Source organism: Bison bison, unplaced genomic scaffold (assembly GCF_000754665.1).
Source record: "Bison bison bison isolate TAMUID 2011002044 unplaced genomic scaffold, Bison_UMD1.0 scf7180017864035, whole genome shotgun sequence".
In the NCBI taxonomy this organism is placed as follows: Eukaryota; Metazoa; Chordata; class Mammalia; order Artiodactyla; family Bovidae; genus Bison; species Bison bison.
The window spans coordinates 19,960,372-19,977,320 of NW_011494607.1; the positions used below are offsets into that span (position 1 = coordinate 19,960,372).

Sequence of the window (16,949 nt, forward strand, 5' to 3'; positions counted from 1 at the left end):
TTCAGGTTCTTGTATGAACTGGTAATCCTCTGTCTCTATATAATTTTCACTTTCTTTTAATTTCACTCAAACAGTGCTTATGTATGGATTGCCAGTAGAAATAAACTGCCAAATGAAAGGCAGAAAGATCTCCTTATATGAAATAAAGTCCTGAGACTAGAGCTCTTTGGACACCTCATGCCCATAGCACTCGGTACGTTCATATTAGTTGCTTAAATTTAATGTGGGGAGCTGAATGCCTGGTTCTCCCCATCCTACTTTTATTCCTTCTTCTCCACTGCCCCCCCTCTTTTTTTTCTATTTTATTTTTTGGTATGGAAAAGGAGGTACACATAAGCAGTATGTTTCAGTTTCAGAAAAAGCTTTAAATTCCAATACTTGTGGTAGTTACATTGAAAATATTTTAAGATAATTCATCACAGGGACTCTCCTGGTGGTCCAGTGGTTAAGACTCTGTGCTTCCAATGCAGGGGATGTGGGTTCAATCCCTGGCCAGGGAACTAAGATCCCACAGGTGACACAGTGTTGTTCCCCCCCGCCCCCCGCCAAATCATTGCAGGACCAGGAATAACTGAAATTATTTTGCAAAGGTAGAATATCATTTCACTAGAAAATGTATGTTATATGGACATTTTAATCCAACAACTTTGTAGTTGGAAAAAAGTATTTTTCAAGATGGAAATTGTTTGGGTATAGAGAAATGTCCTTTATCAAAGGTAAAAACCTACCTATGGGGGTTGAACATTTTCTGGGTTTGCCTCAGGCCCATCCTAAAGCACATAAAGACAAAGACCTGAACTATGAGGTCTGTGTGAATTAGACTGTATATCTCTCCTTGTATAAATAAACTATCAGAAAGAGAACGGAAGTGACGTCTTGACAGAGAAGGAAATGAAGAGTCAAGAGGGGCTATGATGGAAGGAGGCAGAGGGAGTGAGTGAGTCAGGCTGTCTTGAAGTGGCATTCTAAATATTTTATTTCCACCAGTTACAGTATCTATATTTTTAAGTCCAGTATATTCTGCTTTCTTTTAAATCATCATTGGGGTCTATAAAGTAATTTTATATCATATATTATTAATATTTATAAGAAATTCATGAAATTACTTCTATATGTGATCAAAGTATAAATTTTGCAACACAACATGCACTGTGCGTCACTGTACAGAAATCTGGTTAGAAATCTGTTCTAACAAATCTGAACACTGTCACTCCCCCGTGTAGTTTTCCTTGAAAAAAGAGGAGCCGATGTTCTTGTAAACAGTACACTGTGAAACGTAAAATTTGATAATTCCTAAGTAGCATCTCAATATACACAAATTGAAAGGTTCTCCTACGGGCGTAGTCACTTTACATATCTAGCGATCCATGAAGACACTTATAAAAGGCAACGTTTGTGAAAAGGCCCCCCCCCCCGCAGCCGACTTGGTGTTGCTGGAGTCAGAGCTGCAGCCACTGCCAATCTCTGCTGCGTCTTGAGGTTGGAAGCCGGTTCCTCCAAGGCAAACATCAAGTAATTCGACTTTGTCCAGATGACTGAACAGCCAGGCTTCATCACTTCCTTCAGACGGATTGTCTAGGTTGGGTTACTTCACTTTGAGGTCAGTCAGGGCATCAGAGATCTCGTCGGCCTGTGCAGAGATGCTGGCCGGTGTGACATGGAGGTGGATGTCGTACTGCTGGTCCAGGCCCAGGTAGCAGTCGCTCATGAAATACAGTGTGTAGATATACCTAACATACAACAGAGGAACAAAATGGTGAAACCACTGTGTTCATCACATGTCTGCGAAGTTGCTTCAGTCGTGTCTGACTCTTTGTGACCCTACGGACTGCAGCCCACCAGGTTCCTCTGTCCATGGGATTCTCTAGGCAAGAGTGCTGGAGTGGGTTGCCATGCCCTCCTCCAGGGGATCTTCCCAACCAGGGATGGAACCTGCATCTCCTGTGTCTCCTGCAGTGGCAAGTGGATTCTTTACCACTAGTACCACCAGGAAGCCCATAGTCTGTGGTGTTCTCATCACAGTCATGGTTAATTCTTTGGGGGTAAAGATTCTGCTTACCTTCCGGGTACTTCAGGGGTATAAAAAGAGATGGAGACCATGTGATGACTTCGGACGTAGCCCACTCTTTTCAAAGCGATAAGTTCTCTCTTATCCACTTCTCCTAATATCAAAAACCATCCTTCATCCTTTGATTTGGGAAATCGAGGAGTAACTGCATGGCTGTCTTGCTTTCCCTGTAAAGCAGAAAAAGGAAAGATAAAGTATCATAATGGCTAGATTTTCTATACCACTTGGTTGTGGTTAAAAGGCCACGTTGTCTTTCTTGGCGGCCATAAATCTGAGTATCTGGGATGTGTTTAATTTTCAGGTTTTATGTATTTGATATGCCATCATCTACCTTTTTTTAAGATTCTCAAAGCACATTATAGCCACACGACTACTTTGTGGCCATAACCACCAGGATTATTTGGCTCAGAACACAAAACCTTTGAATCTTGACATCAAAATAAATTCTGACACCATTCTTGTAAAGAAAATTAATACCCTATTTGCAGATGAACAAGCTGGGATACAATCATATTAACTAAATCTTCCAAAGCTTTATATACAAGAAACCAATACTTGGGGAAAAAAGTCAATTGAAGCTGGACTCTGGAATCTTAAGATAATAAACACTGTCATATAAACATGTTCCCCCACTCCCCAAGAATAAAACTCACATGAAAAAGCACATATTCCAATATGGCAATATTAAAAAGTCCTTTCTCTAAGGAATGGGAAATTGTGAGCCAAGCAAATTGTAAAATATATTAATCACCACCACCCAAGATTAGATATCTCCATAATGACAACACTTGAGGTCTGTATTTTAGATTGATTTTTAGAAAGTCAAAGATTCTAGAGATTCCTTAAGACAATGAGTTTATGGTGTAAAAGATGCTAATAATGACATGCTCTCAATCAGACTTCACTCAATATTCCAGAGGGAGATGTTTCACTGAAGGCATTTTAAAAGAGAGGTCAGAGAGTAATGTATTTTTTACAGCACTTAGAAACAAAATTTAGAGTTTTTCTAGCATGATTAAATCTAATGTTTAAGTACTAATATTATGGTAAAAAGAATCTTATTGTCAGAAATGTTTGCAAAGGCCTCAGAGTTCTCCCTCACTAGTGCTCGCAACATACCTTAGCTACACCTCAGTACACGCTTAGTCTGTATTGCGTTGCTTGAGCATTTGTTGTGAGTGAGCCCCCTGAGGCTGGGGGTCCACTGCCCAGCTTTGGGGACTGGCCTCGTTTCTGTCAGTGTGTACACACACGGCAGGTACAAAGCAAACAGGGACTGGAATCAGAGAACTCTGGGTTCCCATCCTGCTCTTATATTTTCTGTCTCTAGGACCTTGGCAAATTCCTTACTCCCCAAGTCCCATTATTCTGTAAAATAGGAAATCACATCTTCTTACATAGCAGTGATAAAGAAAACTCTTCAGTTTTTTTCCCTCATGATTTTATCTTTATAATTACCACTGCCTTTTTTTTTTTTTTTAAGTTGGGATACCTTAAGTCATCTAAAAATGCTCATATGAAAGCCTCTGAAATGCCAGAGGCCAATCAGTTCATACTTACACTGACTGATTTTTTGAATTAGAAATCAAGTGAGATGAGACTTAAAGGCACAGTACTGAAAAGACATTTTAACAGAAAGTTACTGATCATTTTGTGTGTGAATACAGAGAGGAGAATATTAGTGAACCACAACCTCATTCCTGAGGGAGAGTTCTAGATATGGGAAAGCCCCTTCTCCCTGGGCTAAGGAGAAGGCAAATTCTTATTTTGATGATCATGGGACTTCCCTGGTGGTGCGGTGGATAAGAATCTGCCTGCATATGCAGGGGATGTGGGTTCTATCCCTAGTCAGGGAGGATCCCACATGCTGCAGAGCAACTTAGCCCCACAACTACGGACCCTGTGCTCTAGAGGCTGGGAGCAGAAACTACTGAAGCCTGCACGCCCAGAGCCTGTGCTCTGCAATAAGAAGCCACTGGAAGGAAGTGTAGGCCCCCCTGTCCCCACAGTGCAACTAGAGAAAGCCCGCTCAGAACAACCAAGACCCAGTGCAGTCAAAAATAAACAAACGATTGTTATGGTCCCAAAACCAATTTGCCCACATGTTGTGCACTAATATTCTTGAAGGGCTCAGTAATTACTATGCTGCCACAGACAGCAGAATAGAGCACAGTAACTTAAAATATAAATTTTTGGCCTATCTGCATGTTGACAGAGCTCTCTCATATGCATTCTAATGAAGGAAGCAGGTAGCTGTGGCAAAGGAGGCACAGAAAAACTTAACTAGTATCTTTTTCTAGTGGAGTAAAAGTCTAGATTTTGAGATTTCCTTGGGCCCTGAGACTGCTGTGGGCCTGGTATAGGGTCAAGGAACCTGTGCTCTTAAAGCTACTCTAGGAAATTCTGCTGAATCTGTACACCATGCTCTGAGAACAGGACTCTAGGCATTATATTATGATGTCCCATGGGTATTCTGGGGTTGAAACATGGCACGTGAGGAGAAGTGACTCATTTCAGAAGACTGACTCTTGCTGCTTAAGGCCAGTTGAGGAAGCGGGATCTGTGAAGGGCACGGAGGCATTAGTCACATAACAGACATGTGTGCTGGCACGTGCTTGTATCTGGTGTGAAGCATTTGAGAATGGAAACCAAACACTCTACCTTGTGGAACCCGAGGCTGACTCTCTGCAGGCTGACTTGAAGCACATACTCTTGATCAGCATGCAACCTGACCCATCTGTTGTCGCTGCGTTTGTCTGAAGCCACAGTTGTGATGGAGATCTCGTCGTGTCCCTCTGCCGCGTCATCCCACCAGCCTTTAACACTCAAGCCAACATCAATCACTGGCAAATGAGATAAGAAATTCCATGCCTGAATAAGAAGAGAAAAGAGTGGGCAACTGAAATGTAGTGATCAACTAAGAAGTAGTGAACTTTTAAAAAATCAACCACTTTGTTCTGAGATTAATTCTGGATTCAATGCAGTTGTAAGAAATAAAGCAGACAGATCCTGTGTACCATTCCCAGTTTCCCCCAGGCGAGCACTTTTCACAACTACGGTACAAGTATTTATACCAGGATATTAACAGTGACACAATCCACAGCTCTTGTTCAGATTTCCTAGTTTTTCTTGTACTCATTTGTTTGTAAAAATAGTGTGCTTTTTATATTATTAAAGTCCCTTTAACAAAAACTAAGAAAGTATTAATCATTACTTAAACTTGTGACCCTTTTATCATAAATCCCTTTGAGACATTGAGTGGCTACTGACTATATTAAAAAAGTAAGTTTTAAAATAATTGTTGAACTGGCTAGTTTTAGAGAAGCATCAAGTATAAGCATTTATGTGACTGCTAAGGTGGAGAGCATTACTTGGGGATATAAAAGCAACTTGAAAAAATGCTGTGATGCAATTTTTGATGTCAGCATCTTTCATTGACCATTTAGTGTACAAAATGGACGATTCTTTTGTTTTTATGCCAAATTATTCTGAAAGGAAAACATTTTATACGTTTGTATATTGTAAGGAAATCTCTAGGTCTAGGGTTCTTTCTAGAAACAAATATATATTTTTTGGTATTATCATATTGAGAATACCAACTTAAATGACACATATTAAAGGAGTAGAAAATATTACCAATTTTATTCCTGCTCTTTTAATTAAAAATATTTGTGAAAAATCAAAATGCAAATAGTAAATGCTTATCAATAATGGGGCTTCCCTTGTGGCTCAGCTGGTAAAGAATCTGCCTGTAATGCAGAAGACCTGGGTTTGATCCCTGGGTTGGGAAGATCCCCTGGAGAAGGGAAAGGCTATTCACACCAGTAATCTGGCCTGGAATATTACATGGACTATAGTCCATGGGCTTGCAAATAGTTGGATACGACTGAGTGACTTTCACTTTCACTTTTCAAGTGCTTATCATTGTTGAATGAATGAATGAATTCCTAAGTCTATGAAAAAGATGTAAAAAAAATAACCTAATATCCTCAGATAATTGTCATCTTCTAACATTTATAATTATGTGGCAAATATCACCACTGGTCAAGAAAACTCTCTATATTGGCTGTTTTATCTGTTGTTACCTTCTAAGTTTTTAAAAGCTCATGAATACTTTAATTTTTTCCTTTTATTTCTTTAATAATATTCCATAGGTATCCTTATAGGCTTTGATTTCCTATTCGCTAAGACTTTATTGCTGTTGAGTATACCACCTAATTGAAATGAAGAAGCCCTGATGAATCAAACTATCCCTCAGGAATTCAAAAAATGTAAATCCAATGCAAATTTTCAATTCAACACCAATCCTGTAACTGGTGAATCTGAAATTATGTTTGAAATAGATGCTGAAATACTCAAGCCACAGAATGGTCTACATGGTGCTTTAAGGTACAAATAATGGCTTATCCCCTGCTAGAACCAGCTGAGTCTAGAAGCTGTACCACTGGATGTTCTTAGACTAGCCAGAGTGAGGACACAAATATACCATTTCTGTATAGCATTTAACTTCGTGAGACAACACAAGTAGCATTTATTATATGAAGTAAGACTTCATATTTTTCTTGTACCTTTAAATGAGTTAGCAATATAATAATTATTAGCAACTCACTGGAACTTTATTTTACAAAGCCCCCAAAAGTCAGATCTTGCTTTTATATATCTGTAATCTTTTTGCAGTGCTTAATATTATTATTTGCAATCTATAATGCATATACAATTTTTTGGGTGTGTGTATACATTTGTACATACATATATACAAACATATATACACATACACACATATGTAAGTATATAAAACATGAGCTGTTTTTAAAGAAATTGCTAAGACATTTCAACACCAGCCAAACATATTTATCTGTGGATTAATCTTCATCTATTGAATCAGGCAAGAGCACTGCCATGCATACAATTATTTAATTAGCAGCCAAATCCTCTGCCAGTCAGCAGCCGTTCCAGGCATACTGATGGGGTAGAAGATGCAAATCTCACAGTCGTACTGCTTTTTCTCATTACTACTGCAATTAGCACTTAAATTGATGCTTTAAACATACTAATTTCTGGAATAATTCAGGATTTGTATGTTACCTGGGATCGCCTCACTGCAGAGCCGACACCAGATTGCTCTGCAAATTGAAGCACTTTTGAGCCAAATAACCATCATCATATCAGACTGAGCCAATTTGCATTTGGTTTTAAAGATAACAGAATGGCAATTTATGCAAATAAATTAAGTAAGTTTACTTCTGAGTTTTCCCTGAACTAATTATAACAATGTTCTAATTTTTTATCACATCTAAAACTTGGCTTGAAACCACTGTATGTTATGTTAGAAATCTGTTGTTGCTAATAGAAGCCTTGTTTTAAATATATTGTTTTTATTCATAATTTTGATGATAATTTAGCTAGAAAGGGAGGAACTTATTATGAATATTTAAATAGATTTTTTGTGCCAATTCTGGGTTCAACAGAAATTGAACAATCAGACTTAAATGCCTGTTACACTTTTTCAAAGTCTTGCCTCAAATGAGTTCTACTAGGGGCGGGGGGCCAATGACATGGTTTAGAAGTTTCTTTATTTTACTACCTGTTTGGCAAGCCAGTATGTTAATTATGTTGTAAACCCTGAACATTTACATGCTTAGGGTAAAATTGCTTAAGATTTAAAAGTCTATATATGCCAAATATTTCTGGCATTGTTCATTCATATTTTTGGTCTTTCCAAAGATAGTTTGGAGCAATGACTTATGTTGTCTTTCACAACACAGATTTAGATTTTCCTGAGCTACAAAGTATACAAACAAGGAGTTTGTTTGAAGAAATACTTTAGAATCTAGGAACAAAAAGTGATTAAAATGAGGGGGGCATAAAAGAGTAATTGAGGGAGTTGCATGAAAATATATCCAAGTGTAAAAAAACAACAAAAAACCATGAAGAAGGGATTATTGATAGAAGGACTCCTGGGCAATGTAGCCTAGATGACTAAGTCTTAGTAGGCCTTTCTCAGCCGGTGTAACAGCATTATACTGAAACAACCTTCTAATAATGTAGCTGCTATTTTTAATTATTGTTATAGTCATTACTTTTAATACCATCTGTTGAGCTCTTATCCTGTATCAGGACAGATATAGAGCATACAGCAGTTTACATAATAACATCTTGCTTAATCTTCCCAAGAATTTCATGAGACTGATATAATGTTTTCATGTTTATAATCATAGTAAATGGCAGGTGGAATGTAAACCCAGGAGAGTCTGACTCTGAAAGCAACACTCTAAGTTAGAAAACTTTTGTGTAACTTCCCAGATAGAGTGAGGGAGTGTCTAAACATGGAACTGATGGCCTTACCTGCTTCATTTTGGGGCCCGGTAGCTCTTTTTCTATCATGGAACTGAATACATGGTCTTTCCCTGCACAAGCATGGATCAGTTCTGGGAGGCACTCAATGGACCCATGGTAACCAGCATGTGGGCCCTTCATACCTGGGCTCCATTTCCTAAGAAATAATATCAACACCAAATAATTATTTCATAGCACAAATGAGATTTTCTGACAATGATGGTTTCTATAAAGAGTTTAAAAATTAAATTTACTGTATAACTTTTTAAAGACCACTATTTTGAAGCTTCAAAATCAGTCAGGATTCTCGAAGGTATCAATCCAAGGCAGTTTTGCTACCACGACATAAAACGTGTGAAGAAGGCAATGGCAACCTACTCTAGTACTCTTGCCTGGAAAATCTGTGGACAGAGGAGCCTGGTGGGCTGCAGTCCATGGGGTCGCTAAGAGTCGGACACGACTGAGCGACTTCACTTTCACTTTTCACTTTCATACATTGGAGAAGGAAATGGCAACCCACTCCAGTGTTCTTGCCTGGAGAATCCCAGGGACAGGGAAGCCTGGTGGGCTGCCGTCTGTGGGGTCGCACAGAGTCAGACACGACTGAAGCGACTTAGCAGCAACAGCAGCAGCATAAAATGTGTGAATCACGTGTGAGCCAGGATTGATAGACAGGTGGTGTCTTTCTATAGGAAAGCACTAATATGTGCTGATGCATCCGTGTGGATAAAATACTGAACTGGAGCCCTGACCTGTTTGCAATGGATGCAGGCAAATGTCTCTAGTACATTTACTTGAATAAAGTTTTCATTGTAAGTTGTGTTGACATCCCACAGTTAAAGTATATTAGGGGAATATTTCAGATTTACAGTATAAATAGTGCTGGATCACCAGGAAAGGAGTCTACCTAAATCTATTCTCTATTTATATAGTAAGATGAAAAATATCCTTGAAATTAGACAAATACAGCCACTTTTCTGGGTAGCAATAATAAAATGGATCAAATATCCTAGGCCCCAACCAGTTTCTATAACAGACCCATGTGCTGTTGGGTTGGTACCCTAGTGTGTCTCCTTTATTGCTGAAATCCAACTCTCGTAACTTCTAGTACCATGTTGAAAGAGTTCCTGAAACTGAGCCGTAGACACGTGAGGTATCTCCTTTCCCCGGCCCCAGGTCACCTGCTGTTGGTGTGGTCCATTCTCTGAACATGGCTTTTAGTTCTCAGGGACATCTCATAGCAGGGACTTGAGCACCATGGGATCAACCGCCCTGGAAGCCAGTGTATGTCAGTCAGATGGAGGGACTTCCCCGAGGAGACCCCATGTGTGCCTGAGGTTCTGGTTGACGAATATCTCTAGATGCATCACATGACTGCCACTCCTCGTCCAGCTGATGAGAGGCAGAAGGGTGCTCGATGGCAAGCACAGGCAGACTCTTTTGTCTGTCTACATGACTGTGAAACAATCTTTTGGCTGCACAGTGTCTCTCAAGTGGTGTGAAAAGAAACATTTTTGTTTAAACACCGCCAGTTTTGCTTGTAGTATGTACCATTCTTTCCTTTGCTAAAGTAGTTGTAGCCATGTACATGGGACCTAGGCTTCCCTGGTGGCTCAGATGGTAAATATTTAATGCAGGAGACCCGGGTTCAATCCCTGGGTTGGCAAGATCCCCTGGAGAAGGAAATGGCAACCCACGCCAGTATTCTTGGCCTGGGAAATTCCATGGAGTCTGGTGGGCTACAGTCCATGGGGTCGCAAAGAATCAGACACGAATAAGTGACTAATAGTTTCACTTTCTTTTCACATAGGACCCAAGAGTTGAATAATTTTATGATAACATAAACTCTTCTTATAGGCACAAGTTACATCTTGAGGTGCTAGATATGTATATATAACTACTTGGTTTTTGGACATTTTACAGATGCACAGTTTACTTTTGACAAAAGATTTCTGATCTCTCAAATCTATTCTGCAATGATAGAAATTGGTAATTTCTTTTGCTTTAGGTCACTTAAAGTACTTGCATAACATTTTTTAAAATGAAGGCTGGCACAGCAAAGAAAGAGTTAAAATGAAGATGCATTTGATGTTGCAAATGGAAAACAACTTAATAGAAGGTTAAAATGAATTGCAGTTCAGCTTGAGGCCAATGATCAAATTTCAAGGGAGAATTCCATTGTCGCTAGTCTATGTTTCCCTCTGGGAAACAGGGGCATTTTCACTGTAAGGAATCAATATTCTAGGCACAACGTGAAATTCAAGTGACCATACATGTAAAGGAAATGATTTTTTGAAATAAAAAAACCCAATTACATCGAGAATTAAAATACCAACCTGAAAATGTGCAGATGGTGGTTTTCTATGTGTGGTATTGTTAGCAGGGAGGAGTCTTTCAGCCACCGCCCCTGGATCACCATCTGCACCAGGCTGGTAATGTTGAGGACCGTCACCAGCCAGCCCTGGTGTGCAGCCACATCCAGCATTGCCTGAACAGGGAGAACACACACGTTATGAGTACCATGGCGCCTTCCCTCTCCATGGGGGATCTGATATCTAGCCTTAACAAAAAGCTCCCAGGGTTATGCCTCTAAATTACTACTAATCAAAAGAAGAAACCAGAAAATAAACTACAGTTGGATTGGAAGGAACATAGTGAAACATCTGTAGTGAAACATCTCTTACAACATTTACTGCACATTACTTTGTACAAAATGCCAATTATTTAGCTTTTTTAGGTCAGCAAAGATTAGGCAGATAATATTGGCACTATAATAAAACAAAGAGAAAAACTCAGTGTACTTTGAGAGCAAATTATATATAATTCACTGTATCAAGACTCCAGTGTTCTTGCCTGGAGAATCCCAGGGACGGGGGAGCCTGGTGGGCGGCCGTCTATGGAGTCGCACAGAGTTGGACACGACTGAAGTGACTTAGCAGCAGCAGCAGCAGCAGCAGCTCCATTTAAAAAGTAAATCTCAAGTGGTGCTGGTTTAATCACTAAGTTGTGTCTGACTCGTGCAACTCTATGGACTGTAGCCCACCAGGCTCCTCTCCCCAGGCAAGAGTACTGGAGTGGGTTGCCATTTCCTACTCCAGAGGATCTTCCTGACCTAGGGACCGAACCACATCTTGTATATTGCAGGTGGATTCTTTACCGTTGATTCAAATCTCAAGTAGTCTTTCCCAAATTTAAAGGCAACAATGGTAAGGTGATAGGTCTACTTACCCAAAATTTATTTTTTCCCAGAGAGCAGGCTAAAAGCAGAGCCCTGGTTTTCAGTGACTATACTATGCCACACAGTAAAGGGGGCAAGGACCAGTGTACATGTACATGGGGAATGATGAGAAGCTATTCATATTAGTCTATACATTTAATCCAATGTTTTATGGACAAACAAACGGCTGCATTTGCTTAAGGCCAAACCAAACAGTGAAATCTTATTTAAACAAAGGAGAAGTTTACACAGGCAAAGCTATTTCAATTAAATTAGATTCTAGTGAATGCTGACTTAAAGACACATAAGTTAATACCATGATCTGAGGCAGCTAGTTTATACAGTTTTAGGAGTGCACTCTCTTGTTTTGGGAAATGAAGGTAAGAGAAATCAGATGTACCTCATAAATGCCTAAAATGATATTTCACCATCTCACTGATTGTAAAATATTTATAAAATGTACAAAACCTACAAGTACATTTTTAGAAATGGTTCTTAAAGCTTTATTATGTTAGTAAAATTAATCTGCCATATTACTTAGTACTTATTGAGTCAGACACATTTTCCTTCCAAGTTTTGAATTTCCTATTCTGGGTTTTCTAATTTACAAAATGTAAAATAGTTTAAAAAATGTCTGGCTAAACCAATCTGTGGTCTTTTTATACATATTACAAGGAAATGGATCCACATCGCTGGGTATGGGGTATGATGCAATGGTCAAATTTATACGTATTACAGGGAAATGGATCCACACCGCTGGTTACTGGGTATGATGGAATAGTCAAATTGGCCTTTAGTACCCATGAGCCTGGGCTTGCCAGGTGGTGATAGTGGTAAAGAACCCACCTCCAATGCAGGAGACTTAAGAGATGTGGGTTCAATCCCTGGGTTGGAAAGAGCCCTTGGAGAAGAGAATGGGATCCCACTCCAGTACTTTTGCCTGGAGAATCCCACGGACTGGGGAGCCTGGTGGGCTACAGTCCATGGGGTTGCAAAGAGTCGGACACGACTGAAGTGACTTAGCACTCATGTAACCGTGAGCCTACTAATTGCACATTATAAAGCTTTATGGTTGGTATAATACATGTATATGTATGTGTGCATATGAAAGTGTATACATGCACGAATGTATGTGTTTATAAATCCAGGGGAAATCCACTTCTGTTCTTCCTATTTCTCTGCAGAGCTGATTAAAACGCTTAGCCTTTGAAGTATATGAGACAAGCTGGTCACGAGGAACATTCCTCAGACAAAAATAAAAGTATTAGTTCACAAGTCACAACTCTTGAATTCCGAAAGGGAAGACAATGAATAATTATACCTAATGCAGTATCATGATGATGTTGGAAGCTGTAATGTAGAGTAACTATGGTGATTTTACTTGTGATTTTTATATTACAACTTGACTGGAAATAAATTCCAGACCCAAAGCTCATATACTAGAAGAGCTAGATGGACGGACCATATGTTTTTAACTTTGAAGTTTTCATGATGAAGTTGAAAGATTTCGTAAAATTTATGAGAGCTGCCCACAATCTTTCCTTGTATGAGCCAGATGTGAAAACGTAAAAAATCATGCAAAGTGATTGCTTACGTGAAGTAAATGAAAAGGCTGTATCATGAATTGAAAACTATCACTTATCTTGTTTTAATTTAGAAAAAAGGCAGGTAGGGAAGAATCGGGGATGAGATGGTTGTGACAACCCAAAAGTGCTGAATAAATGTTGCCACGTGACTGCCTCCTCACTCCCTAGCGGGTCCTGTTTTCTTCCCTCTCCGGCCACTGCCTCTGTGTAGACCCTCATCAACGCCCACCTGGAATATTATGATAAATACCACTTTATCCTCATTCTAAGTTTTCTTCATACTTTGCATTGTTACCTCAGGGCATTTTTATAGAGGTAAAACGGGTTATGTCATTCCTCTGCTTAAGTTTCTTCAACGGCTTCAAGCTTCATAACAGACAAAAAGCTAACACTTCTCTGCAGGTCCTCTTCTTACATATCCTGCTCCCTCTACCTTGTCTACCTGGGAAATTCCTACACATCCTTCAAGTCAAGCTCAAATGCTACTTCTTCCTGTGAAGGCTACCTAATGGACAGGAGGTACTTCTTAGGTGTCTACTGCTCCATGCTACTATTATCATATTGTAGGTCTTTGTTTACACACATGCCCATTAAATATATAGACTCACTGATGGCAAGATTCTGGAAGTAGTCTTGGTAATTACAGTCCTAGCACAGAGCATTCAAGAAATATTCATTTTATGAAAGAACATTCATAAAAATCCAATTACCATAATTATAACAAACATTCTATCTGTTATGGCATATCTGCCAAAGGCAGCACAGTGCAGGGAAAAAACAAACTACAAGCTTTGATGTCAGACATAGGTTTGAATGTTAATTTTGTCCCACTTTCTATGTATAAATTTGGGGCAACTACTTAACCCTAAGAGGATAGATTTCTTATTGATAGAAGTGTTATATGTCTGTACAGGGGTTGATGAGGGTAAAATAAGATGATGTACTACGTAAGATATCTATTACACTGCCTGGAACAGAATAAATCTTTTAGATCTCAGTAATAGATCTCGATAAACAGGTACTTATTTTTAACGTTCCTCTATGAGGAAATGGAAAGAACACTATAAAACAACCTAAGAGAGACTTTCTAAGAGAGACTTCCTTTGGACCTTTGGGGATTGATTTCTGCACTGAGGAGTATAGGATTTCGAGGAGCAAAGTATGGAAGGTTGGGAGCAAATGCATGAAATGGGCAAAACTTCATCAGGAGAGGTGTGCAACTGCAAGACAGTCAGGGGACACAGAAAACCAAAGGCAGACCCTGCAGTGCAGGCCAAACTAGAGCATGTGGACTTGGTTCTCGGTTTGAGTGGACAAGTCTAAGCCACCATGTAGGTACATACCTCAAGGGGCTACGGCTAAGGGATGGTCCAGGTAGATGGGTTTGAGGGTCTGGTGGGTCACCCTGACATACCCCTGCATGACTGTGCCTAGCAGGGACTCCCTGCACCTCACTATCTTCTACAGCAGTCTTCCTGGTAGACAAGAACTAGTGAGACAGCATGGTACTGGCACAAAAACACATATCAGGGGAATAGGATGGAGAACCTGGAAATAGACCCATGCATTTATGGTTAACTCATTTACGACAAATGAGACAAGAACTACAATGGAGAAAACACAGTCTCTACAATAAGTCATGATGGGAAAACTGGACAGCTACCTCTAAAATACATTAGAACAGTCTCTAACACCATATACAAAAATACATTTAAAATGGATTAAAGACCTAAACGGAAGATCAGATACTAAAAAACTCCTAGAGGAAAACATACAAAGGTAGAACATTCTTTGACATAGATCTCAGTAATATTTTTTTGGATCTGTCTCCTAAAGGCAATAAAAGCAAAAATATATGGAAGCTAATTAAACTTAAAAGCTTTTGCACAGCAAAGGATACCATCAATAAACAAAAAGACAGCCTACTCCATGGGAGAAGATATTTGCAAATGATGTTGATAAGGGATTAATATCCAACATATATAAACAGCTCATACAATTCAATATCCGACAGACAACCCAAATAAAAAATGGCAAGAAAAACTGAATATTCTGCCAAGGAAGAAAGGCAGATGGCCAAAAGGTACATGAAAAGATGATTAACATCTCTAATCATGATCCCTGGGTTGGGAAGATCCCCTGTAGGAGGGCACGGCAACCTACTCCAGTATTCATGCCTGGAGAATCCCATGGAGAGAGGAGCCTGGCGGGCTACAGTCCACGGGGTCACAAAGAGTTGGACATGACTGAGTGAGTAGCACTCTAAAAATGAGAGAAATGCAAATCAAAACCACAATGAGGTATCACCTCATACCTGTCAGAATAGCTATCATCAAAAAGAACACAAATAGCAAATGTTGACAAGGAGATGGACAAAAGGGAACCCTCATACACTGTTGGTGGGAATGTAAATTGATAGTCCTGTGGAAAGCAACACAGAGGTTCTTTGAAACATTAAAAATAGAACTACCATATGATCCAGCAATTCTACTCCTGGGTATATATCTAAAGAAAATGAAAATGCTAATTCAAAAAGATATATGCACCACAATATTCACAGAAGCACTATTTACAACAACCAAAATATAGCAGCAACCTAAGTGTCCATCAACAGATGAATGGATAAAGAAGATGTGGTATATTCGCAATGGAGTACTACTCAGCAATAAAAAAGAACAGAATTTTGCCATTCATAGCAGTGTGGATGGGTTTGGAGGGCATTATGCTAAGTGAAACAAGTCACACAGAGATAAATACTGTATGATATCACTTATATATGTGGAATCTAAAAAAATATAACACTAGTGAATATAACAGATAAGAAGCAGACTCACAGATATAGAGAATAAACCTGTTACTAGTCAGGGGCTATACAGGGGTAAGAATGAGAAGTCCAAACTGCTGGGTGTAAGACAGGCTAAACGATGTTATGTACAACACGGAGAAGATATGTAGCCAGTATTTTGTAATAACTATAAATGAAGTGTAACCTTTAAAGATGTATTAAAGAGATTTCTCAAGTGTTCCAGTGGTTGGGACTTGGTGCTTTCACTGCCAAGACCCAGGTTCAGTTGCTGGTTGGGGAGCTAGGATATACTGCAAGCAGCACAGTGTGGCCAGGAAAAAAGAAGAAAAATTGTGTTTAAAAAACAAAGCACGATACTGGATGCTTGGGGCTGGTGCACTGGGATGACCCAGAGGGATGGTATGGGGAGGGAGGAGGGAGGAAGGAGGAGGGAGGAGGGTTCAGGATGGGGAACACATGTATACCTGTGGTGGATTCATTTTGATATATGGCAAAACCAGTACAATATTGTAAAGTTAAAAAATAAAATTAAAAACAACAACAACAACAACAACAAAAAAACAAAGTACTAGTAAGTGTATACTCCTCCTTAGCATAGGGCTGGTTTTTGTAGTAGCTGGACATCATGGTTCAGTTCCCTAAGAAATCTCAAAATCCCTTATAGAGATCTAATACTCAAACAACAAAAAGCTGCTTTAGTACACTGTGGAGAAAAATCTGGACATTCTTCACTGGCTTAGCATTAACATTAGGCAAATACTGAAGCCCCGCTCCCACCTGCTTTTACCTCCTGTCCATCTTCTACTGGGCATGCCCCTTATCAGACAAAGCTAGGATGATTCTAAGTCTAGGGGCAAAATGGGTGGGGGCTGACTCCATGCAGGAGATTTTTTCCTATTAAGTTGGAATCAACTTCAATTGATTGCTGACTCAGAA

The 16,949-nt window shown here is 39.4% G+C and overlaps 1 protein-coding gene across 2 annotated transcripts in view; it reads right to left on the reverse strand.

Annotated features, from left to right (window-relative positions):
• Window positions 1-595: 595 nt before the first annotated feature.
• ASCC3 (activating signal cointegrator 1 complex subunit 3) overlaps window positions 596-16,949 on the reverse strand; it is a 341,661-nt gene continuing 325,307 nt past the window's right edge. The window contains exons 38-42 of one of the 2 annotated variants that reach the window (XM_010834747.1): window positions 10,741-10,892; window positions 8,414-8,561; window positions 4,730-4,939; window positions 2,060-2,235; window positions 596-1,730 (exon numbers count right to left, since the gene is read on the reverse strand). In XM_010834747.1, the coding sequence (XP_010833049.1) occupies window positions 1,586-1,730; window positions 2,060-2,235; window positions 4,730-4,939; window positions 8,414-8,561; window positions 10,741-10,892 (831 nt within the window). In that variant the 3' untranslated portion in view covers window positions 596-1,585. The remainder of the gene's footprint in view (window positions 1,731-2,059; window positions 2,236-4,729; window positions 4,940-8,413; window positions 8,562-10,740; window positions 10,893-16,949) is intronic. The other variant, XR_824792.1, reaches the window with a different exon arrangement.